The 25,621-nt window shown below is 44.4% G+C and overlaps 1 protein-coding gene across 1 annotated transcript; it reads left to right on the top strand.

Annotated features, from left to right (window-relative positions):
• The first annotated feature begins 1,799 nt into the window (after positions 1-1,799).
• Positions 1,800-4,670, top strand: RPS17 (ribosomal protein S17). Its single transcript, XM_026000529.2, has 5 exons — positions 1,800-1,922; positions 2,182-2,333; positions 2,672-2,777; positions 3,239-3,304; positions 4,544-4,670. The coding sequence occupies exons 1-5, from the start codon at positions 1,920-1,922 to the stop codon at positions 4,622-4,624; spliced, it is 408 nt and encodes a 135-aa protein (XP_025856314.1). The 5' UTR covers positions 1,800-1,919; the 3' UTR covers positions 4,625-4,670.
• The last annotated feature ends 20,951 nt before the right edge of the window (positions 4,671-25,621 follow it).

The following is a 25,621-nucleotide window of genomic DNA, read 5'->3' as shown; positions in this document are numbered from 1 at the left end:
GTTCTCATTCTGTCTCTGTGTCTGAGGTGTGGGAGCCAAGGGGCAAGTTAGGGTGATAAGAGCAAAAATTTGTGTTTCCTTTGATTCTCTGTGATGGGATTCCAGCCCAGGTTGGTGGTGGGGCTGTGGGGAGATCTGCCCCTGTACTACTTGCTCACTTTGGTGCTCAGATGCACCTTGGAGTTGTGGGTAGCTTTAGTCCAAGCATAAAGAGCCCTCTTCTCAAAGTCCCAGACGCAGCTTGGAGAAACCAGAGGCACAGCTCCTCGGGCCACTGGTTCTCAGCTGCTCCTTGAGGCCTCAGGCTAATTTCTGGGGAGGCTGACCCTGTGCTGACCCAGTTCCTTCTGAGAGGGAGAAACTTACTTTCTACTGTTCTTTGGAGATCCCTGTTCATTTGGACTCCTGATTACAGGCTCCCAGGATTTGTGAGGGGGTCTGCTGATTTTTCCAGGTAGGTTGGGCCTGGGCCCAGCTGCTGGACTGGTCCTTTGGATTCCATTTTAGTCTGAGGTAGAGGGAACCTGGCACACCAAAGTATCCCTCCTTGTGAGAGGTGCAAGAACTCACTGTTGCAGGGGGTGGGGCGTCCTTCAGCAGGAGGAGAGGCTGCCTCCTTCACTCAGCCTGGCTGGCAGCAGCTTGACGGGAAGCATGCTGGTGAAGGAAGCTCCCTCAGGGGAGGCGTCGGTACAGAGGCCTCTCTCCTTCGCTCCACCCCATCTCGTCCAGGTGCCACTCACTTTCAGGTAGAGAACTTCCTGTCCTCTGGCCTTCCGTCCCCAGCCAGTTTAAGGTCTGACTGCACTGGCCAAGGTGACCAGAAGGGAGCTGAGGGGTGAGGCCCAGCCCCATGCCCCTTACTGCCTGCAACCTGGCCAGTCCAGGCTTTCCTTGAGTCCGTGGGGGCTTGGGACTTGGTTCAGCAGAGCTGGAGGAGGAGGGGGTGGTCTGCTCCAGTGGGCTCCAGAAAGGCCTGGTTGGGGCGTGGGTATAGCAGGAAGAGCCTGAGGACCCTGGTGGTTGGTGGAGGTGCCTCAGTGGTTGAGAGTGCTGCAGGTGGTCAGGCCTCAGCTTCTACCTTTGAGAACTTGCTGAGGGTGGGGGTGGGAACTGGGAATAGCAAAGCAAAAAATGGCCCTCACTGTGGGGGAGCTCACCCCTAGGTGAAGAAACAGGTCATCATGAGGGGCACCTGGGTGGCTCAGTGGGTAAGCGTCTGCCTTTGGCTCGGTTGTGACCCCAGGGTGCAGGATGGATGGAGTCCCACCTCAGGTTCCCTGCAGGGAGCCTGCTTACCCCTCTATGTCTACTTCTGTGTCTCATGAATAAATAAAATCTTAAAATACAACTTCACCATGATAAATGCCTAAGATACTACAGCAGCTTCAAAAGGATCAGAGGGGGAAGAAAGAGCACCTCTGATGAGGTGATGCTCCAGCAGACTTGGCAGAAACGAGATCAGCCTCTCAGCGGCCCCCTCTCCCCCAGGCTAGAAAAGGCAAGCGTCTGAGGCCGGGGGTCTTGGGCGGGGCACCTCCCCTACCTCCTCACCTTCCCACGCTCCCGAATCGCCCTCCGTCTCGCGGGCGTGTGCAGAAGACATGCACCCCTTCTAGTCCAGGGCACATCAAACGATCCTGCCTTGAGAATCAAGGGAGCCAAAGCAACGGCGGGCCGACGAACCCTAAGAGGGGCGGGAGGAGCGGGAGCCACGCCCACGGGAGGGCGGCCCAGGCCCTCGCCCCACCCACCGGGTGGTGGCAGCCTCCTGCACTTCCGCCCCGCCCCGCCGGGGGTCGCTGTGGAGCTCCGGAGCCGGCTCTGCGCGTCCCGGGTTCGGCGGAAGCGCCTTTCTGGCCCGCGCTTTATAGGCCTCGCTTGTGCTTCCTGTTTCCTCTTTTACTATACCCGCCAACATGGTAGGTATCTTGGCCCGAGGCCCTGGTCCCCTACAATCGTCGTCCATCCGCTGCTTTCCGCGGCCCCCAGCTCTCGAGGGAGGGCGCCGGGCCCCGTCAGGCCCAAGCCTCCGCGGGCCACTGGCCTCGGTGCTGAGCCCCGCGCTCCGGCTTACCCGGCCCGCCCTCCGACCCGGCCCCGGCCCGCGCTCGGCCCTGCCCCGCTGCCGTCGGAGGGCTGTCGTGGCTCGCGGGTGACGCCGTGTTCTCCCACCCGCAGGGCCGCGTGCGCACCAAAACCGTGAAGAAGGCGGCCCGAGTCATCATCGAGAAGTACTACACGCGCCTGGGGAACGACTTCCACACCAATAAGCGCGTGTGCGAGGAGATTGCCATCATCCCCAGCAAGAAGCTCCGCAACAAGATCGCAGGGTGAGCTGGCGGAGGGCGGGGAGGGCGAGCTGCGGGCTTCCCTGCGGGGTCGGGGGCCCGGTGTGCCTGGCTTGGTGCATGAACGCCTTGTCCTGCCCGGTGGGTGAGGGCGGGCGGGGGCGGCGTATCTGTTGCCTGCGGCGGCCTGCGGACTTTTCTGCGGGGTCGGGGTCCGGACCCGGTGGGCCCGGCACAGCGCCGCCGCCCTGTCCTGTCGGCGCAGGAAGGCCGGGGGCGCGTCTGATCCCTGGGCGCAGGGGCGCGCCGTGTGCGGGATTGGAGCCCTGGCCCAGCGGCACCGGCGCCAACACCTGCTCTTGGGCGCGTTTCCTTGGCAGCTATGTCACACATCTGATGAAGCGGATTCAGCGGGGCCCGGTGAGAGGCATCTCCATCAAGTTGCAAGAGGAGGAGAGAGAAAGGAGGGATAATTACGTGCCCGAGGTAAACTTTCCGGGCCGGCTGCTCCTCGAGGATGGATCAGGCTCCTGAGAACCCTGGAAGGGCCCTCGGCCGAGTTTGACAGCGGGGGTCTTGTACCCATAGCACCCCGCCGTACTCTGCCTGTACCATGGCCTCGTTCTCCCTTCCGGGACCGTGAAGTCCCTTCTGGTCTTACAGGGCCGAGTCCTGGATGCTGTGCGGCTCTTGGTGCCTCTTGTACCCGAGCATAGGGTTTCTGAGGGCTTAGCCTCTTGCTGAGGTTTTCTGGAAAGTGGCTGGGTGGGAAGGAGGGAATGACAAAGGGGAAAGTAGAAGAATTATCCTGTAGGCAGACTGCTCACCTCGGGGCGGGGGGTGTCCCAGCCTCCCCGTTTTCTTCCATTGAAGAATCTGGGAGAAGCGGTGGGGAGAGAGAGAGAGAAGCCACTGATTGGTCTTTGGGGCCTGCCCTGTTCTTGTAGGTTTCCGCCCTGGATCAGGAGATCATCGAGGTAGATCCTGACACTAAGGAGATGTTGAAACTCTTGGTAAGTGTTGGTGTTCCTCCGGCAGCATCCCTGGTCAGGGACCATCCTAGCTCACTCTGGGGTGTTCCACCATGTCCTTTGTCCTCGTGGTGCCCCTCGGAGGCACACCCTAGTACCTACCTTTGCTGCCTGAGGAAATGGTAACTGGCATGATGAGTGGGTGGCAGGGGTGGGAATTCCGTCTACACTGCTAACCACTGGACAGACTGCCTCTAGAATGGGGTTGGCTGGTTGTGGAAGGTAGAGATGCCGCTGCACAGGAAGAGGGCTCCCAGAGCCAATAGCCATTCCCCCATGACTTGCAGGACGCTCCTCCTTCCTTCTCTCCTGTTCGCTCCCTGCCCCTGTGGCTGCTCCTCCATTGGCCTCCATGGTTCCAGCTCTGGTTGTTTTTTCATCCTTCATGCCTTCACTCCGTGTCTGTATGCTGACCACTCAGAACTGTGCTCTCCTTTCCACATGCTTACCGTATAGTTGAGCTTTCTTCTGGAGGCTTCTCTAGTTTTACATAGTTCAGTGAAGGTACCATGGCTTCAAAGTCCAGTACACGATTTAAAGCAGCTTTATTTTTTCTTATTTATGATCATGAAATGTTACATTCAGAGGTAATGAGCAGAATGAACTTCAGTGCTCTCAGCAGCCAGTTTCAGAAAAACTTAATATAGCTAAAGTCTGTGGTGGATCATTTGCTTCAGAAGTAACCACTGTCCTGAATGCAACTTTTTCAGTTTCATCTATAAATTGGCTTTGGGGGATAAAATAGAGGGGGACATTGGATTCCTGCTTGTGTCAGGCCCTTGGCAGTTGCATTAGTTACTCCTCCTACATGGGTCTGGCCCTCGAAAGGAAATGGCACTGTATGTGGCCGAGAGCGGTGATTCTCAAAGGAACAGATTCTGACCTTCGGGACATTGGGGAATGTCTGGACACGTTTGGTTGTTGGAGCTGAGGAATGCTGACAGCCATTAGCGGGCAGAGGCCGGGGATGCTTTGAAAACCCTACAGGGTACAGGACAGCACCCTTAGGTGTGGCTGTTGGGGTGCATGTGCCTTTGGCTCTCAGGTAGACCCCCTTGTGAACTTTGGGGGCAGGGAGAAGGCCCTTGTTGGAGTTCCGTAGGGTCCCAACCTGGCCCCAGGCTAGTGGACAGGCCTGCCCTGTCCCAGGCGGTGCTCCTGGGACTGATCACAGCTCTCACCAATACAGAACCACACTGAATCTTAACTTTGTTTTTCCAGGACTTTGGAAGCCTGTCCAACCTGCAGGTCACTCAGCCTACAGTTGGGATGAATTTTAAAACACCACGGGGAGCTGTTTGAATCTTTCTGCTGTGCTGTAATATCTTCAATAAATCTTGGACAACAACCTTGTGTCCTGTGTGGGTTGGGTGCCAGTAGTGCTAAGGGCAGGAGTTCTTTTTCAAGGGAGAAATCCTGAGGAGCGCTCTGCAGTGTGAGCTTCTGTAAGTGGCTTCTGGGCGGTGCCCATACAGACTGACATGTGTATTGGAGAGGTGAGCCACGTGGGCTATGCTGCTTGCCAGCCCCATCCTGCTTAGTCGTGGCAGGCCCTAGTACCAACTGTAGCTTCAGGTGAAGTCAGGAGATGCTTTCCTCCTCACCTGGTGTAACCTGAGCTTGATCCTCACCCTCTCCGAGGTACACACAATCTGGGCTAATGAACCTGTCTTGAAAGGGTAACACTCCTCCCGTGTTTGAGGGTTGGGCTTTGTGGGTGGGAGGTAGGAGGATGGCTGGTGCCCCTCAGATTCAAGTGTGAGGAGGGCCAGTGTAATGAGCAGGATGCTTGCCCACAGGATCCAGGATAGATGGCTCTGAGCTTGGGCGTCTGCTGAGGCTGTGGGTCACAGGGCAGGGCTGGTGCCTGTTCTTGAGTCGTGAGGAAAGGGAGCTGTTGGTGATCTACCCATTTGTCTGCTTTTCTGTCCAGGGTGGAGCTGGCTATGTTCGCAAGTGTGGGTGTCAAGATCTCTGCAAGGAGGTGGCAGCCCTTTGCACATCTGCCTCTGTGAGGCTGATAACAGCAAACAATGTAAAAATGTGTAACAGTTTTGAGAGAATTTCAGCCTTAGAGAAAGGTTACAAATATAGTTCAAGGAACTTCAGTACAAGATACTCAGATCTGCCTATTGTTCTTTTTGCCCTATATACTCTGAACTTGTGTATGTGTGTATCTATGCATATGTGATTTTTCCTGATCTACTGAGGTAACCCAGAGGTGTGCCCTTTTGCCCCAAATACATGTGTCTTTCCTAGGAACAAGAACAGTCTTTTACAAAACCCCGGTAGAATGTTCAAAATGAGGAAATTTAATGTTGATAGAATCGTAATCAATTTTGGCCAATTTCCCAATAATGTCTCTTACACTTCATTTTTTCCCCTGGCCCAGGATCCAAACCAGAGTTGCTGACAGCACCTAGTGTTCATGTCCCTCTAGCCTCCTGTGTCTTTCATGACATTTTGTAGAAGGTCCTTTAGTTTGTCTGGTTTCGTGTTTCCTCGTAGTGAAATTAAACTTAGCTTTTTCTGTAGGAAGAGTCCAGAAGTGTTGCTGTGTTTTGTTTTTTAAAGATTTTATTCATGATAGAGGCAGGGGGAGAAGCAGCCTTCCTGTGGGGAGCCCCATGTGGGACTTGATCCCAGGACTCCGGGATCACGACCTGAGTCGCCCAGGGGTCCTGTGATACTGCGGTCTTGGTCCATCATACTGAGAAGTGCAGGATGTCAGCTTGTCACATCTGTGATATTTACTTTGAAGCTCTTGGATTAAGGCACACCTGCCAAGTTTCTCCATTGTGAACTTTTCGACTATGTAATTATAAACTTGTGAGATTAGTGGTATTTTAACTCTGTAAGGAAGCTTTCTCATTTATTCGCAGAAAACCTTGGTTTCCATCTTTTAGTGTGGGGTTGGGCATTCCCAGCAAGTATTCTTGCCTTCTAAACAGGACGGTTCGTGGAGCCGCCCCCCTGACCTGGGTTTTTGGTCAAGGGCAGGGCTGGGTTCTGTGTGGGGGTGGAGGTTCGAGCTGGGTTAAGGAGGAAACGTGAAGGCTGTAGCCAGGCAGCTCGGTGTGATGTTCTCATGCTCCCCCACCAGGAGAAAATGTCGCGGCTTCGGACTCGCCCGGCTCCTGCACCCCACGGCCTGGGGCGGGGCTCATGCGGAAGCTGGGGGGCTCGCAGAAGCTGCTTTATGTTACAGCAAGCGCTAAGGACCTTCTCTAGGCCTTGGTACCTCAGAGGAGGGTAGGTGCTCCTTTCAACTTGGGGAGGCGCCTGTGGGAAGCAGGTGGCCAGGTCCCGCCCCTGGGGCTGCGATTGGCGGGCGATTCCTGAGGTGGGCGTGGCTGGCGCCGGTGCTTCCCTCGCGCTCTGTGGGCGGCGGGAACCTGGTTGGCTCTGGGTGACCCTGGCCTGGGTTCTGGGGCCTACGGTGCCCTCGCCACCAACACAGTGGACCACCTTCAGTGTCAGGGAGACTGCTCCAGGAGCGTTTGTTTGGAGGTAATTTTTTCCTACTTTTCTATATCGTTCTTGGTTGTGTTAAAGGGTAACTTTCAACATAATACACAAAAAAGAAAAATGACCCTCCTACAGGTAGATACCAAATGAACACAAGGTATGCCCCCCCTCCCCCCCCCGGAACAGAACATGTCACTACCTGTTCAATGGAGAAGTCAAAGAAGGATGAATGTGGAGTTAGGAATTTTGAAATCAGTTTATAAATGGACACGAAACTGGCTTTTCCCACAGTCCGGTAGTAAATAAACTAACTCTCTACGCAACAGAATGGATGTATTTGCACATCTATTGATAAGAATTACTGGCTTGCTATCAGGTATCTGCAACTTACAGAGCTGTAGGCGGCAGGGCCATTGGAAAGGGGGGCAGCGCTGCTGGGACCCCGAGCAGAACTTGCAGGGCTGTTTCTCCTGACTGTTTTCAGTGAACCACAATTTTTCCCTTTACCTCTGAGAATTTGTTCTTTTCTGTATCAGGTCTGCCATCAAGATTTTCAACTTTAGGAATCCCTGGGTGGCTTAGCGGTTTAGTGCCTGCCTTCGGCCCAGGGCATGATCCTGGAGTCCCAGGATCGAGTCCCACATCGGGCTCCCTGCATGGAGCCTGCTTCTCCCTCTGCCTGTGTCTCTGCCTCTCTCTGTGTGTCTCTCATGAATAAATAAAATTTAAAAAAAGGATTTTCAACTTTATTAGTATAATCCAGTTTTTTCTCAAAATTAGAAAAAGCCCCCATCTATCATTTTAAATGTTTTTTCTTTGCTAAATTAAACTTGCCAGATGTTTGACTATTTTATCGATCGTTTCAAAGAAAAAGCACTTGAAGTTTTACCCTTCTTTTACTTTATCTGAGGTTACCTCTTTTTCTCATAAGCTATTGGAGGAAGGAAAACAACCTGCTTCAATTGTGGGGGACGTGAACAAAGCTCATTTTCTCCTTTTCAACTGCAGGGGTCAGCAGACCACGGCTGGTGGCCTGTTTATGTGTCAGGAATGCTTAGGAGTGATTTTTTACATTTCCAAGTGGTTTAAAACAACCACCACAGGAGGACGGTAATGTGAGCTATGAAAAACTATGAAATTCAGATGTCCATAGGTTTTATTGGAATGCAGCCACATTGCTTTACATACTTTGTATATGCCTGTTTCCCTGTTATAATGGCTGAATTTAAATTGTCACGATGCAGACAATCCAGGGCATTCATCACGTGGCACTACAGACTGCAGTTACACATCTATCATTCATAGTGTTTTGAGGATCATACCTATCACCATGAGATATTTTCTAAAAATTATTAGTTCACATTCAACATCAAAAAGAGAAAACTAGACTTTGTTTTACTTTCAAGTATGAATAGCTCATTCTCAAGCCAAGCAAGGAAAGCTTTTTGTCAATGGTGAGTTAATTTCTCTGGAAGAAGTATGTCCAGAGGATATAAACTTACTTTTTAAGACTATTAGCCTTTGAGTGCAAATGGTCCCTTGAGGAGGTGAGAACATTAGGAGCAATAAAAAATTTAAAAACAAGGCAAATGATTTTTAGTGGTTTTCCTTGGCTCTTAATGAGTCAGATAAAGGTTACCAAATATCACTCAGGTGTTTATGCAGGAGTCAATGCTGTTTGAAGAGACTGAGGAATTAGCCTCTGAATGGTCTGCTTGGAAGGACTACAGGTGAGAATATTTTTAAGGATGAGAAATAGATAATTCAATGTAACCTGAAGTGGGAATCAGCTGAGTTAATGTTACAACTGGTGGTGGTAGAAATCTACCTGGGGCAGAAGAAGGCTGCTTTGGACACATTTCAAAGCTTGCAAAACTGTAAAATGTTTAAAACCTTATTCGCCAGTAGGTATTTTGCATAAAAAAAGTTTTTTTTAAAGATTTTATTCATAAGAGACAGGCAGAGGGAGAAGCAGGCTCCATGCAGGGAGCCTCACGTAGGACTTGATCCCAGGACTCCAGGATTACGCCCTGGGCCGAAGGCAGGCACTAAACCACTGAGCCACCCAGGTGTCCCAGTATTTTGCATAAAATACTTAACAATACTTGAATCAGTGTTGTTAACAATAAATTTCACTTGCTCTCATAGGCTTAACCATCATCCATTCCATGAATTTCTTTTTAAATTGTGGTAACACATAATACCATTTTAACCACTTATAAGTGTATAGATCAGTGGCATAAATATATTTACAATGTTATGGTGACCACCATCACTGTCTCCAAAATGTTTTCAATGATTCTAACAAAAACTTTACTCATTAAGCAGTAACTTCCCATTTCCCTAACCCCAGCCCAAGGTAACCTTTATTCTGCTTTCTGCCTCTGTCAGTTTGCCTATTCTGGATGCCTCACGTAAGCAGATTCATAGAGTATTTGTCTTTTTGTTTTTGTTTTTGTTTTTGTTTTTTACTTACTGCACTAAGCATGGTCCATCCATGCTGCTTTTGTCGTTGAGTTTTTGAAGGATGGCCTGTGAACCAGCTGAGACATTTGAAGATTTGGCAAATGTTCGTACCTTAAAAGGCTATGCTTGAAACACTTAGGACCTCCGAGGAGTTTGAGGATCAAGGCAGGGTTTGATTGCAGTATTGGCTTTGGTATGTCACCTAGGTATGGCTGATGACATCTATGAGCTATAGCTGTTTCCTTCTGGTATCTTTACCTGAGCAAGGGACAGTCCTTGGGTTTTCATAAAGGTTTTTCTGAGTCCAGTTAACTCATATGAAGGAGATGTAGAGTGAGATTGTTTTTCTGGTCATGGATAGCCTATGCTTTCATCCATCTTTTTGTCCAGCAGGTACTCAAACTGGTGACAACAAATACTAGTTCAGGTTCTTTAATGCTGTCTAGGCGTTGACATAACCAGCTGTCAGTCTTTTCAATAAATAGTGAGAAAGGTGAGGTTAATTTAAATGATTCCCACCCCCTCAAGCAGAACAGACATTTAAAAGGAGGAAAATGTAGGTAGAAGTGAAGGTTTTTGAGACAATTTCCAGAGACTGGTGATTGGCTCTAGAAATCTTACTTTGAGATCATCTACATCCTGAGAGGAATGGTTTTGGCTCAAGTCATGATCTTGGCTTCATGCGATGGAGCCCTTGCCTTCCCTCTCACCCCCACCCCCCAGCCCAGTCAGACTCTGTGCTCAGTGGGGAGTCTGCTTCTCTCTCCCTTTCCCCCACCCCCAAAAGCAAACTCACTCTTTCAAATAAGTAATTTTAAAAAATCATAAAATTGAAGTAAGTTTGGGTTGTTTGAGGGATAAGGGATCTTGTGGCTTTGAAACCATTTCTGTAGTTGCAAGGAAGTCTTGGAATGGAGTGAGGCTCTCCATCATCAGGGAGAGGTAGTAGAGTAGCGGGATTTTAAGTGTTACAGCAATGTACAGTGACAGAAAGACTGGTGACTAGGGCTTGTTCATAGGTGCCCTGCCTCCATGTAGAGAGGGCCTGTGTTTTAGGAAACTCTCTGGCTTTTCTGAAGTATCCCCAAGATTTCAGCTGCAACCTCCAAAATGAGCAGGGTGTCCCAGCCAGTGATACCCTATCCTCATCATGATAACTGTAGGGGAGATAAAAGAAATTTTCTCTGCCTTCTTAGGTTCTGTGGTTGTAGCCTACAGGGTTAACAGTCTGTAGTTGAGGCAGCTGGTGCTAATCCTTTGCAGGTTGGCCACAGGTCATGCCTTTGCTTACACTCTGTGATTTTTATAAGTTAAAGCTTCAGGTCAGCCATCCTTTGTTTCTTTTCTAGCGTTCCAGTTTTAGGGAGAGTGTTTGCTTGGTAGTTAGCTGCTACAAACATGCATTTAAAGTTTTTGAGAAAATATGATGCAGCAGGGGGATTGTTATGATTACTCTAAGCAAGATAATCTACAGCGTTTGGAGTGGTCTTTGAAGCCATGGTCCTTAAGACCCAAATCAATCAAAATCAAATAAATTAAAGTCCAAGTGGAATGAGTCACCTTCTTAAGCCAAGCAGCTTGTTTTGTAATCTTATGTAATGGAGTTTCAACTTCCCCGAAGTGTCAATCCAGGTACAGCAGGTGGTGTTGGCCACAGCACAGATGCCTCCTTGCATAGCTAAAAGATGATCAAGAACTCTTCTATTATCAAGAACAGCTTTGGCCAGAGAGTCTAAGCACATTATGCAATAACTTTAAGAATTAAGTTCCTGGGGTATCTCTGGGTGGCTCAGCGGTTTGGTGCCTGCCTTTGGCCCAGGGCGTGATCCTGGAGTCCCCGGATCAAATCCAACATCGGGCTTCCTACATGGAGCCTGCTTCTCCCTCTGCCTGTGTCTCTGCCTCTCTCTCTCTGTCTCTCATGAATAAATAAAATCTTTAAAAAAAATAATTAAGTTCCTGATCATAGACTCATTTACTTTTATCCCTAACCAGGTAAGTAGGAAAAGGATTCACTACCAAAAGGAGTGAATCCTCAATTATGAAAGCCTCTTGGCAAGTTCTTTTTTTTTTTAAGTTTTTATTTTAATTTCAGTTTACATACAGTGTAATGTTTCAGGTGTGCATTATAGTGATTCAACACTGCTGTATATCACCTGGTGCTCATCACTGACAAGTGCCCTCCCTAATCCCCATCCCCATCACCTGTCACCTGTTTCCCCATGGGGGGTGGTGGAGGAGGTCCTACCTACCCTCTGGTGACCAGCAATGTGTTCTTTTTTTTTTTTAATTTTTTTTTAAATTTTATTTATTTATGATAGTCACAGAGAGAGAGACACACACACACATAGTATTTATCTTTAATGTCATTTAGCATTATACACACTAGATCCATGTTGCAAACGAACAAATGTTCATTTGTTTTATGGCTCAGTAATATTCCATTGTATGTATATACCACAGCTTCTTTATCTACTCATCAGTAGACAGTCTATCCATGTCGTAGCATATATGAAATTACATTCCTTTTTATGGCTCAATGATATATGGATAAACAAAATGTATGTGTTCATGTGTTTTTTTTTATCTATTCATTTGTTTTAAGATTTTATTTATTCATGAAAGACACACAGAGGCAGAGGCATAGGCAGAGGGAGAAGCTGGCTCCCTGCAGGGAGCCAGATACACGACTCGATCCCAGAACCCTAGGATCATGATCTGAGCCAAAGGCAGATGCTCAACCACTGAGCCACCCAGGTGCCCCTATCTACTCATTTGCTGATGGACATTTGGGTTGCTTCTGCTTATTGGTTATTGTGAATAATGCTGCTATGAACATAGGTGAAAAGATATCTGTTTAAACTCCTTTCAGTTATTTTGAGTATATTACCAAAAATTGGAATTGCTAGATCACATGGTAATCCTATGTTTAATATTTTGAGGAAATGTATTACTGTTTTCTGCAGCCACTACTTCATTTTATATTCTTACCAGGAATGCACAGGAGTTTGAATATCTCCACATCCTTGCCAACACTTGTGATTTTCTGTTGTGGTGGTGTTTTTATAATAGCCATCCACATGAGTGTGAAGCGGTATCTCATTATAGTTGTTGTTGTTTTAAGATTTATTTATTTGAGAGAGAGAGCAAGCCAGGGGAGGGGCAGAGGGAGAGAGAGAATCTCAAGCAGACTCCCCATAAGTGTGGAGCTCCATCCAACACAGGGCTGGATCCCAGGACCATGACTGGAGCTGAAATCAAGAGTTGGCTGCTCAACCGACTGAACCACCCTGGTGCCCCTCATTATAGTTTTGATTTGCATTTCTCTGATTAGTGATGTCCAGCATCTTTTCATGTGTCTATTGTCCATTTTCATATCTTCTTTGGAGAAATGTCTTCAAGTATTTTGCCCATTTTTTTTTTTAACCTGGATTGTTTTTTGTTGTTATAGAAGTTGTTTGTATATTCTGGGTATTAGTCCTTTTATCAGATATGGTTTACAAATATTTTCACCCATTCTGTGAGTGGCCTTCTCTGTTGATTGTGTCCTTTAATAAACAAAAGTTTAAAATTTGTCATGAATTATCCCTGTGTTTTCTTTCATTACGGTTTTTAGCTCTTTTATTTATTTATTTATTTATTTATTTATTTATTTATTTATTTATTAAATTTATTTATGATAGTCACAGAGAGAGAGAGAGAGAGGCAGTGACACAGGCAGAGGGAGAAGCAGGCTCCATGCACCGGGAGCCCGACATGGGATTCGATCCCGGGTCTCCAGGATCGTGCCCTGGGCCAAAGGCAGGCGCTAAACCGCTGCGCCACCCAGGGTTCCCCTAGCTCTTATATTTAGGTCTTTGATCATTTGGTGTTAATTTTTGTATATTGAAGTAGAGGATCAACTCAATTCTTTTGCATGTGGAAATCCAATAGGCCAACATCATCTCTTGAAGAATCTGTGCTTTCCCACACTGAATGGACTTGGCACCCTTGTCAAAAATGATTTGGCCAGAATGCCTGGGTGGCTCAGCAGTTGGATGTCTGCCTTTGGCTCAGGGTGTGACCCCAGGTCTAGGGATCGAGTCTCACATTGGGCTCCCTGTGAGAATCCTGCTTCTCCTTCTATGTCTCTGCCTGTCTCTCTGTGAATTAAAAAAAAAAAAAAAAAAAAAAAAGATTTGGCCATAGTGTATGGGTTTATTTCTATTCCATTGGTGTTTAAGTCTGCCCTTGGGCCAGTAGCACAGTATTTTCATTACTGTAGTTTTGTAGTAAGCTTTGAAGTATGGGTCTTCCAGCTTCATTCTTTTTCAGATTTTTATTTTTTTTTATTTTTTTATTTTTTTGGCTGCTTGTGTTGTATTAACAAATACATAAGGCTAGGGCTGCCATAACAAAATACTAAAGACCGGGGGTATTAAAGAGCTACCTATTTCCTTACAAATCTGGGGTCTGGAAGCCCAAGGTCCAGGTGTTAGCAGGTTTGGTTTCTCCTAAGACCTCTCTCCTTGGCTTGCAGAGGACTGTCCTCACAGAGTCTTTCTCTGAGCGTGTGCATCCCTGGTGTCCTGCCCTGTGTCCAAACCTCCTCTTATAGACACCAGTCTTTATAAGAATACACTTTGCATAGTCAGAAGTGTATGCCTACATTGCATGCCTACCCTAATGGCCTCATTGTAACTTAATTACCTTTTTAAAGGCCCTACCTCCAAATATGGTCACATTTTGAGGTCCTGGGGGTTTAGGACTTCAATATATGAATGAATTCTGGGGAACACAGTTGAGCCCAAGACATGGACTCCATGCAATTCTATTATGAATTTGAGGATCAGCTTTTCTATTTCTGCCCAAAAAATGCCTTTGGAATCTTAATAGGAATTGCACTGAATTTGTAGATGGCTTTGGGTAGTACTGTCATTAAGTCTTCCGGTTGAGGGGGATCCGTGGGTGGCTCAGCGGTTTGGCGCCTGCCTTTGGCCCAGGGCAGGATCTTGGAGTCGGGATCTTGGAGTCGGGATCGAGTCCCGGGATCCAGTCCCATGTTGGGCTCCCAGCATGGAGCCTGCTTCTCCCTCCTCCTCTGTCTCTGCCTCTCTCTATATATATATATCTATCTATCATGAATAAATAAATCAATAAATCTTTAAAAAAAAAAAAGTCTTCCAGTTGATCTGCATGGGAAATCTTTCCAGTTTTTAGGTGTTTAACTTTTTTTCAGAAATGTTTTTAATTTTCAGGCAACAAATCTTTTACTCATTGATTAAATTTATTCCAAGATATTTTATTCTTTTAGATTGTGATATTGTGATGTAATAAATATATATTTGTTCTTTGTCCCCAGTTCTTGGCACAAAAGTTTCTAAAACCCTTGAAATTTCCTGAGTGGTAGGGGTGGGAGGACCATCTTTTGTTATTCATTATAAGCCTCTTTCAACCTTACCTGAGTTTATGCTAATGAGGTCACTCTTGGGCTATTGATGGCTGGAGGCTGGTTGCTAGAAGAACCAATTGTGCTATTCAAAAACTGGAGCATTCAGCCCTACCACCTGATCTCTGGGGAGGGGAAAGGGACTGGAGATTGTGTTAATCACCAACAGTCAATGATTTGATCAACTGTGCCTACATAATTGAGCCTCCATAAAAGCTATGTGATTGGAAGTGCTTGGTGAACATGTGCCAGGAAGGTGGGGGACAGACACCCCTGTACTCAAGACTCTACCAGACATCACCTTATGTACGTCTTCATCTGGCTGTTCATTTGTATCTTCTATAATTAACCAGCTCTAGTACAATTTTTTCCTGAGTTATATAAACCATTATAGTAAATCATTGAACTGAAGGAGGGGATGGTGGGAGGCCCCAATTTGTAGCCAAGTCAGACAGAAGTGTGTGTAACCTGGGACCTCACCACTTTGTGATTGGCATCTGAAATAGAGGAAACTTTGTGGGACAGAGCCTGTCACCTGTGTGTGTGTGTGTGTCTGTGCTAACTCTGAGTTGTTAGTGTCAGGATTGAAGTAAATTGTAGAACGCCCAATTGTTACCTACAGAGAACTGGAGAATTGCTCAGTGTGGAAAACCCACACATAGATGTTACTGTAAATGGAATTGTTTTCTTCATTTCTTTTAAAAAACTGTTCATAAATGGTGTATAGAAATGCAACTGAAAAAAAAAAAAGAAATGCAACTGATTTTTAAGTGATCTTCACAATTTTCTTGAATTTGATTATTAGTTCTTATAGCTTTCTTGTGCATTCCTTGGGATTTTCTATGTATAGGATTATGTCACTTGCAAATAGAGATATTTTTACTTTTTCGTTTCTGATTTGGATGCCTTGTATTTCTCATCTAGTTGCTCTGCCTAGAACATCCAGTGGTACGTTAAATGGCAGTGGTGAAAGCAGGCATTCTTGTCTCATTTGTGAAATTATAGGAAAAGCTTTCAATCTTTTTTTTTTTTCTTTTAAAGATTTTATTTATTTGAGAGAGATCAGGAGTGGAAGAATGAGGGGTCAGGAGGGACAGAGGAAGAGGGAGAAGCAGGCTCCCCGCTGAGCAGAGAGCCCAACCTGGGGCTTGATCCCAGGACCCCCCCAGGATCATGAACTAAGCTAACAGGAGATGCTTAACTAACTGAGCCCCCCAGGCACCCCTCTCTTATTTATTTTAATAATTTTATTTTCGGTTGAAAACCTCTGGGGCATTTTTTAGGTTTCAGGACCAATGGTTTAAGTTTTTTTTTGTTTTTGTTTTTTTTTTTTAGATTTTATTTATTTATTCATGAGAGACACACAGAGAGAGAGGCAGAGACACAGGCAGAGGGAGAAGCAGGCTCCATGCAGGGAGCCTGATGTGGGACCTGATCCCAGGACTCCAGGATCATGCCCTGGATTGAAGGCTGGCGCTAAACCACTGAGCCACCCAGGGATCCCCCATGGGTTCATAGAATTCTTATAAAATGTTCCTTCCTGCCTACTGTCCTTGCACCCCATGATGTTCCTGTGCAGCATCTCTGAAAACTGCCAAAATTCTGTTGTTTTTCATCTGCATCAGCCCTAACAGTATTTTCAGAAAGCCAGCTATCAGGTTGTCCCAAAGCAGGAGTGATTGCCCAGAAGACTGCAATACACACAAAAAAGGGAACAAGGTAAGGGGCCAGGGAAAACTGCCTGCACAGATTGTCACATGGGCTTGAAGGACAAGAGCAGGTGAGAGCACCAGGTGCCTGATGAGTGAAGCTCTACTTCGTTGCTCACCTTCCCTTCTCAGGATCTCTTTGACTCTACAACCCCTCATACTTTCCTGGATATTTACTGGAAGACTTTCATCCCATGACTTACTCATTTAGTTTCTTTGGATAAATACCCAGTACTGGAATTACTGGATTGTATGGTAGTTCTATTTTTAATTTTTGAAGGGCCTCCATACTGTTTTCCACAATGGCTGCACCAACCTACCATCCCACCAACAGTGCAGGAGGGGTTGCCTTTTATTCACATCTTTACCAACACTTGTTTTTTTCTTGTCTTTTTGATATTAGCCATTCTGACAGGTATGAGGTGATATCTCATTATAGTTATGATTTGCATTTCCCTGATGATGAGTGATGTTGAGCATCTTTTGAAGTGTCTGTTGGCCATCTACATGTCTTCTTTGGAAAAATGCCTATTTAGGTCCTCTGCCCATTTTTAATCAGATTATTTGTGTTTTTTGGTGTTGAGTTGTAGAAGTTCCTTATATATTTTAGATATTAATCTCTTATCAGATATATCATTTGCAAATATCTTCTCCCATTCAGTAGGTTGTCTTTTCATTTTGTTGATGGTTTCCTTCACTGTGAAAAGCTTCTTATCTTGATGTAACCCCAATAATTTATTTTTGCTTTTGTTTCCCTTGTCTGAGGAAATATATCCATAAATATGTTGCCAAGACTGATGCCAAAGGAATTACTGCCTAAGATTTTTTTGTTTCTTTAGAAGTTTTATGGTTTCGTGTCTCTCATTTAGATCTTTCATCCATTTTGAGTTTATTTTTATGTGTGGTGTGTGAAAATGGTCCAGTTTCACTTTGCATATAGCTGTTCAGTTTGCCCAACACCATGTTTTGAAGAGCCTGTCTTTTCCCCATTGTATATTATTGCTTCTTTTGTCATAGATTAATTAACCATATAAGCGTGGTTTATCTCTGCGCTCTCTATTCTGCTCCACTGATCTATATTTTTTGTGCCAACACCATACTGTTTTGATTACTTTTGATAGCTTTGCAGGATAGCTTGACATCTGGGATTGTGGTACCTCTAGCTTTGTTCTTATTTCTCCAATTCTTTTTTTTTTTTTAAGATTTTATTTATTCATTCATGAGAGAGAGAGAGAGAGAGAGAGAGAGAGAGGCAGAGGCACAGGCAGAGGGAGAAGCAGGCTCCATGCAGGGAGCCCGACGTGGGACTCGATCCTGGATCTCCAGAATCATGCCCTGGGCGGAAGGCGGCGCCAAACCGCTGAGCTACCCGGGCTGCCCTTGTTTCTCCAATTCTTTGGCTACTATTTGGGGTCTTTTGTGTTCCATACAAATTTTAGGATTATTCATATTCTGTGAAAAATACAATTAGTATTTTCAATAGGGATTACATTGAATCTGTAGACTGCTTTGAGTAGTATGGACATTTTGACAATCTTAATTTTTCTAATCTATGATCATGGTTTAGCTTTCCATTTGTTTGTGTCACCTTTAATTTCTTTCATGAATGTTTTATAGTTTTCAGAGTACAGATATATTACATCCTTGGCTAAATGTATTCCTAAGTATTCTTTTTGATGCAGCTATAAATAGGATTGTTTTCTGAATTTCTCTTTCTGTTACTTTGTCATTAATAGAAAAGCACAAATTTCTGTGTATTAATTTTGTATCCTACGACTTTAGTGAGTTTACTTATCAGTTCTAATAGTTTTTTGATGGAGATTTTAGGATTTCTAGTATCATATCATTTGCAAATAGTGATAGTTTTATTTATTCCTTACCAATTTGGATGGTTTTTCTTTTTCTTGACTGATTTCTGTGGCTAAGACTTCCAGTACAGTGTTGAATAAAAATGGTAAGAATGAACATTCTTGTTTTGTTCCTGTTCTTAGAAGAAAAGTTTTGTTTTTTGCTATTGAGTATGATGGTAGCTGTGGGTTTTTCATATATGGCCTTTATTATATTGAGGTATGTTTCCTGTAGATATATTTTTAAAATTTTTTAAATTTATTTATTCATAGGAGACACAGAGAGAGAGGCAGAGACACAGGCAGAGGGAGAAGCAGGCTCCATGCAGGGAGCCTGGTGCAGGACCCAATCCTGGGATCCTGGGATCCTGGGATCAGGCCCTGAACTGAAGGCAGACACTTAACTGCTGAGCCACCCAGGCAGCTCTAGATATACTTTTTTGGGAGTTTTCATCATGAACAGATGTTGAATTTTGTCAAATGCTTATTCTGCATCTATTGAGATGATCATGGTTTTTATTTTTTATTGTATTGTATGTAATTTCTTTGCCCAGTGTGGGGCTTGAATGCATGACCCCAAGAACAAGAGTCACATGCTCTACCAGGGAGCCAGGTAACTGTGGGAATGATTTTTTTTTAAGTACTGTTGAATTTAGCTTGCTTTTCTTGATGATTTTTGCATTTATGTTCATTGGAGATATTGGCCAATAATTGTCTTTTCTGTCCTGTGTTTCTGTCAGGGTAATGCTGGTCTCATAGAATAAATATGGGAGTTTTCTTTTGTATTTTTGGAATAGTTTGAGAAGAATAGCTATTAACTCTTCTTTAGGGGCAGCCCAGGTGGCTCAGCAGTTTAGCGCCACCTTCAGCCCAGGGCCTGATCCTGGAATCCCAGGATCGTGTCCCATGTTGGGCTCCCAGCATGGAGCCTGCTTCTCTCTCTGCCTGTCTCTGCCTCTCTCTCTCTCTTTCCCTCGAATAAATAAAAATAAAAAAAAAACCTCTTTTTAAAATTTTTGGCAAATATCACCTCACACCTATCAGAAGAGCTAAAATAAGAACACAAGAAACGACAGGTGTTTTGGGGGCTGTGGGGAAAGGGGAGACTTCCTATATTGTTGGTGAGAATGCAAACTGTGCAGCCACTGTGGGAAACAATATGAAGTTACTCAAAAAAATTTTTTTAAATAAATAAGGTAAAAAATTAAAAATAGAACTATCATAAGATCCAGCAATCACAGTGGGTATTTACCCAAAGAATACAAAAACACTAATTCAAAGGAATACATGTGCCCCTACATTTATAGCAACATTACTTACAATAGCCAAATTATGGAGACAGCCCAAGTATCCACTGATTGATGATGAATGAATAAGAAAATGTGATACACACACACACACACAGGAGTAATACTCAGCGATAAAAATGAATGAAATCTTGACATTTGCAATGATGTGGATGGAGCTACATAGTATTATGCTAAGTGAAATAAGTCAGTCAGAAAAAGACAAATACTATATGATTTCACTTATGTAGAAGTTAAGAAACAAAACAAGCAAAGGATAAAAGAGAGAGAAACCAAGAGATGGTTTCTTAACTATAGAGAATACACTGCTAAAAAGAGAGAGAGAGAGAGAGAGAGAGAGAGAATACACTGCCGGTACTAAAGGGGAGGTGAGAGTGTTGGGGGGAACAAATGATGAAGATTAAGGAGAGCACTTATGATGAGCACTGGGTTATGTATGGCAGTGTTGAATCACTATATTGTACACCTGAAACTAATTCACTGTATGTTAACTAGCTGGAATTTAAATAACTTTAAAAAATATTTGGTAGAGGGATCCCTGGGTGGCGCAGCGGTTTGGCGCCTGCCTTTGGCCCAGGGCGCGATCCTGGAGACTCGGGATCGAATCCCACATCAGGCTCCCGGTGCATGGAGCCTGCTTCTCCCTCTGCCTATGTCTCTGCCTCTCTCTCTCTCTCACTGTGTGCCTATCATAAATAAATAAAATTAAATTAAAAAAAAATTTAAAAAAAATGGTAGAATTCATCTATGAAGGTTTCTGGTCCAGGACTTTAATATTTGGAAGTTTCTTGTGATCAGTTTGATTTCACTACTAGTAATTTGTCTGGTCTATTCAGCATTTCTGTTTCTTGATTCAGTTTTGTAAGCGTGTGTATTTCTAGGGAGTTATCCATTTCTTCTGGATTATCCAGCTTGTTGGCATATAGTTTTTCATAGTAGTGTCTTATAATCCTTTGTATTTCTGTGGTGTTGGTTGTTACTACTTTTGTTTAATTTCTGATTTTATTTAGGTCTTCTTTTTCTTGACAAATCTTGCTAAAGGTTTATCAATGTTTATCAGTTATATTTACTGAAGCTTGTTATTCAGCCTAACCTGTGGTTTACCATTTGATCTAATGTGTCATTCAAAGCCACTATTTTTTTTTTAAGATTTTACTAATTTATTTGAGAGAAAGTGAGGACACGCACACGCACATGTGACCAGGGGTAGGGGTGGGGGAAGAGACAGAAGAGTAGGGAGAGGAAGGGGGAAAGAATCCCAAGCAGACCCTGTGCTAACACCTGAGACCAATATAGGGCTGGATCATGACCTGAGCTGAAACCAAGATTTGGATGCTTAACTGACTGAGCCACCCAGGTGCCTCTCAAAGCCACTATTTTTTTTTTTTTTTATGATTTTCTATCTAGTTGATCTATCCATTGATGCTTATGTGGTATTAAATTATCCTACTTATTACTGTCCTATGTAAAATATCCTATGTATTACTGTCAATTTCTCATTTTATGTTTGTTAATAATTGCTTTTATGCATTTAGATGCTCCTATGTTGGGTGAGTAGCTATTTTTGTTTTTTAACATTTTATTTATTCATGAGAGACACACAGAGAGAGGCAGAGACATAGGCAGAGAGAGAGGCAGGCTCCCTGCAAGGAGCCTGATGTGGGACTCGATCCCAGGACCCTGGGATCACGACCTGAGCCAAAGGCAGACGCTCGACTACTGAGCCACCCAGGCATCTGGAGTGCATAGCTGTTTGTAATTGTTATACCCTCTTGTTGTGTTGATTCTTTTATCATAATCTAATGCCCTTCTTTGTCTCTTGTTACACTTTGATTTAAAGTAGATAAAAGTATTGCTATATGGATATAAGTATTGCTACTAAGGCTTTTTTATTCCCCCACTTCCATTTACATAAAAATAACTTTCTCCATCCCTTCACTTTGAGTTTATATGTGAAATGAGTCTCTTGTATGCAGCAGAGAGACGGGTCTTGTGTTGTTTTTAATCCATTCAGTTACCCTATGTTTTGATTGGAGCATTTAGACCATTTACATTTAAAGTAATGATTGAATGGTATGTACTTACTGCTATTTTGTTGGGTTTTTTGGTTGTTTTTATAGTTCTTCCCTTTGTTACTGTGTCTCTGTGTCTCTTGCCATTCTCTGTGTGGTCTCTTTGTCTTTTCTTGTACAGAAGCCATTTGGTCAGCCCACAGTTCTTCAGGAGAAATTGCTCTAAAAGTAAGCATAGATTTGGTGTGTCTGTGCAGGAGGTGAGCTCAGTGTTTTCCTGTGTCGCCATATAACCGGTCAGTGTTTGAACTGAGACAGACCCCCGACACCTGCTTAACCCATGGGCACTACTACTCTAAGCTGGAGTGATCAGACACTTCCAGCTGCAAATGTCAAAGAAAAGACAAAGTGATTTCATATTGTATTTAGGGTGCAGGAATCTAGTGGACAGATTTTTGTCAATGAGACTTAATGGTGAAATTATGTTCTCTCTGAGGAGTTACAAGGAGCTTTAAACAGCTATAGGAAACATTATGTTCCAGAAAGGAGACCGGGGAGCTTAGTACTGAATCTGTTTACTCAATGATACAATTTGTGATCTTTCCTTAATTTCCATGCTTGCTAGAGTTTGAGAGATTTTGTAATTTTTTTATCACAAGGTTTCAACAAACCTTGAAACTAGAAACAGCTTTTAGAGCCCAAAGAAGATTCCAGTTTTTTCTTTTGTTAAAAATTGGCTGTTTGGGGGCACCTGGGTGGCTCAGTGGTTGAACATCTGCCTTTAGCTCAGGTCATGATCCCGGGATTGAGTCCTGCATCAGGCTCCCCACAGGGAGCCTTTTCTCCCTCTGCCTATGTCTCTGCCTCTCTCTCTGTGTCTCTCATGAATAAATAAAATCTTTTTTTTTTTTAATTGGCTGTTAGGAGCTACGGAGTGAGGATGAATGGATGAATATAAATACTTAAAACTCATATGTGTCCTTTAACATCCAGTTTAGTACTTTACCTAACAAATTCAGCTAGCATAGCATGTTACAGGTTAAAACTATTTTCCTTCCTTTTTTTTTTTTTTTAAGATTTTATTTCTTCATGAGAGACACAGAGAGGTAGAGACACAGGCAGAGGAGAAGCAGGCTCCATGCAGGGAGCTTGATGTGGGTCTCGATCCCAGATCTCCAGGATCAGGCCCTGGGCTGAAGGCAGTGCTAAACTGCTGAGCCACCTGGGCTGCCCTGATTTTCCTTCTTAAAAGAATACAAGGGGATCCCTGATGGCTCAGTGGTTTAGCGCCTACCTTTGGCCCAGGGCATGATCCTAGAGACCTGGGATCAAGTCTCTGCATAGAGTCTGCTTCTCCCTCTGCCTGTGTCTCTGCCTCTCTCTCTCTCTCCATGTCTCTCATGAATAAATAAATAAAATCATTTAAAAAAAAAAAAGGAATACAAATTTGCTTCTTGTTTTTAACTTTCAAAATTATTCCGTTTGAATAGGCGACACATTCACATGGTTCATGATTCCAGTAGAACAAGTGAGTTTACAGCATATGATCTCTGTCCAGCTGCTGGCCTCCAGCCTCCTGGTTCCCCTTCCACATGGAGGAGCCATGTTGTCAGTTCCTAGTGTGTCCTGGATATGCTACATGCACGTATAGTGGGTTTAGAATGTGTCCACGCATTACTTAACACCCCCTTCCTTCCAGAGGTGGAGCTTGCCTCCCTCCCCTTGAGATGAGGCTGGATGTGGAGGCTCCCTTAGAATTAAACGGAACCTGACAAAAGTGACCATGTGTAACTCCCAAGCCAAGGCCATAAAAATACTTTGTGACTTTCTCCTTCCAAAATCTCAAATCACTTGGCCCAACAGAAGCCAGCTGCCATGTTGCTGAGACACTTGAGCAGTGTTTAGAGAGGTGCATCTGCTTGAGGAGCTGGGGCCTCCTGGTAGGAGCAATGTAAGAAAGCCTTCTTAAAAGTGTACCTTTCAGCCCCAGGGAAGCTTTCGGATCATTGCTTGTTTTTTACTTTTTAAATGGAGCTATAATTCAGATACAATGAACTTTGCTGTCTTAATGTATAAATACAGTTGACTCTTCAACAACACAGGCTTGAACAGTGTGGGTTCTCTTCTATGTAGATCTTTTACATACAGAACTGTAAATGCATTTTCTCTTCCTCATGATTGTCTTAATACTTTCTCTAGTGTACTGTATTATAAGAATACAATATATAATACATATAAAATATGTGTTAACTGTTTGTTATCAGTTATCAAGGCTTCCAGTTAGCAGTAAGCAATTAGTAATGTTTGGGGAGAGTTCAGAGGCCTTTTTTTGTTTTTTGTTTTTTAAAGATTTTATTTAATCACGAGAAACACATAGAGGCAGAGACATAGGCAGAGGGAGAACCAGGCTCCCTGCGGGGAGTGTGGTACAGGACTTGATCCCAGGACCTTGGGATTATGACCTGAGTCGAAGGCAGATGCTCAACCACTGAGCCACCCAGGTGCTCTGGAGTTAAGAATTATATGTGGATTCTTGATTTCATGGGGCGGGGAGGTGGGGTGGGTGGGGGTGGAAGTGGGAGGGGGGTCAGCACTCCTAACCCTCCCCTTGCTCCAGACTTCTCCCCACCTCCCACCCTACTATCTGCCAGACTGATAGTTTTCACTGTGATGGTAACAATTGGTTTCCAAGACTATCTCAGAGCCAATGAGAGGGGATAGGAATAGTACAGTTAAATTGCCACAAAGCTCCCTGTTCTTCCTGAGATTTAGCCATTTTTCTTGATTAAAACTCCAGATTGCTTCAGTCCCTTGGTTAATTTCTAGAAAAGTTGATTCCGACAACCTTTGCCTGTTTTCTTACTGTCTTTATGAAGGAGAGCATTTTAGGGGGGTCTTTATTTCTCCACTCTCACTGATGTCACTCCCTGGTCACCACCTTGACTATTGCTACATGACAGACACTGAACTGAAACCACCCCACTAAGCCACTCCCAAATTCCTGACCCACAGAAACTGAGATAGTAGTGTTTGTTTTGCCTTAAATTTGCTAAGTGTTTGAGTAATTTGTTATGCAACTATAGACTCTATACCATATGCAAAAAGTATATATATTTCTCCCCTTCTTTTGAAAGTTTTTATTTAAGTCATCTCTATATCTCATGTGGGGCTCCAACTCCAGACCCTGTGATCGAAGTTGCTTGCTCTTCTGGCTGAGCCAGCAAGGTGTCCCTCTCCCCTTTTTAATACATAGCACCCTGTACATAGTGTTCTGCACTTTTTTCACTTAGTGTAAATGTTCTGTTTTGTCAGATGGGTGCCAAAGAGTCTTTCCCATTCTTTCCTTATGGAACTTTGAGATTCCATCGTGCATGTATTTGACCAATAGCTTGTGATGGGTGTGTCCCTTTTAATGATGGCTATTAGGATTGTATCCAACTTGTGTTCTTTCAAACAATGCTGGGACAGAGATTGTGTGCTGTAAACTCACTTGTGCTACTGGAATCATGAACCATGTGAATGTGTCGCCTAGTCAAATGGAACAATTTTGAAAGTTAAAAACAAGCAAATTTGTATTCCTTTTTTTTTTTATGTGTAGAAAATTTTCATGTCTCATTTTGTATTTTCCCTTGAAAAGTTAGGCTTTTACCTTTTGTTTTTGTAAAAATGGAAACCTGGAATGAACCAGTTGAAACCATAAGGGCAGGATTTTATCTCACTGGATGGCGGGAAGTCCAGAAATTGATGCAGCAGTTGGGTGCTGATGCTGAAAGCTCAGCTTTCTTCCACCCAGCAGCATTGTCACTGCTGGAGGTAGCTTCATCCCTGGGCTGGTAGCAGTATGGCTGCAGCAGCTCTGGGTGTCATACTCAGACCCAACTCACCTAGAGGGAGAAGAGACTATCTCTTTCCATGCTCTCTGGTGGGAATGGCCCCTGCAGACTTCTGCGCAGAACAGGGTCACATGTTCAAGCCTGAAGCAGTTCCTGGTGGGCATGGGATAAGCATCTAGAAGGGAGTAAACCACAGTCAGTGAAGCAAAAAGATGGTGCTCCTTCTGTG

Source organism: Vulpes vulpes, chromosome 14, assembly GCF_048418805.1.
Source record: "Vulpes vulpes isolate BD-2025 chromosome 14, VulVul3, whole genome shotgun sequence".
NCBI classification, from domain to species: Eukaryota; Metazoa; Chordata; class Mammalia; order Carnivora; family Canidae; genus Vulpes; species Vulpes vulpes.
The sequence above is the reverse complement of the archived record's forward strand: the minus strand, read 5'-3'. Positions and strand labels throughout refer to the sequence as shown.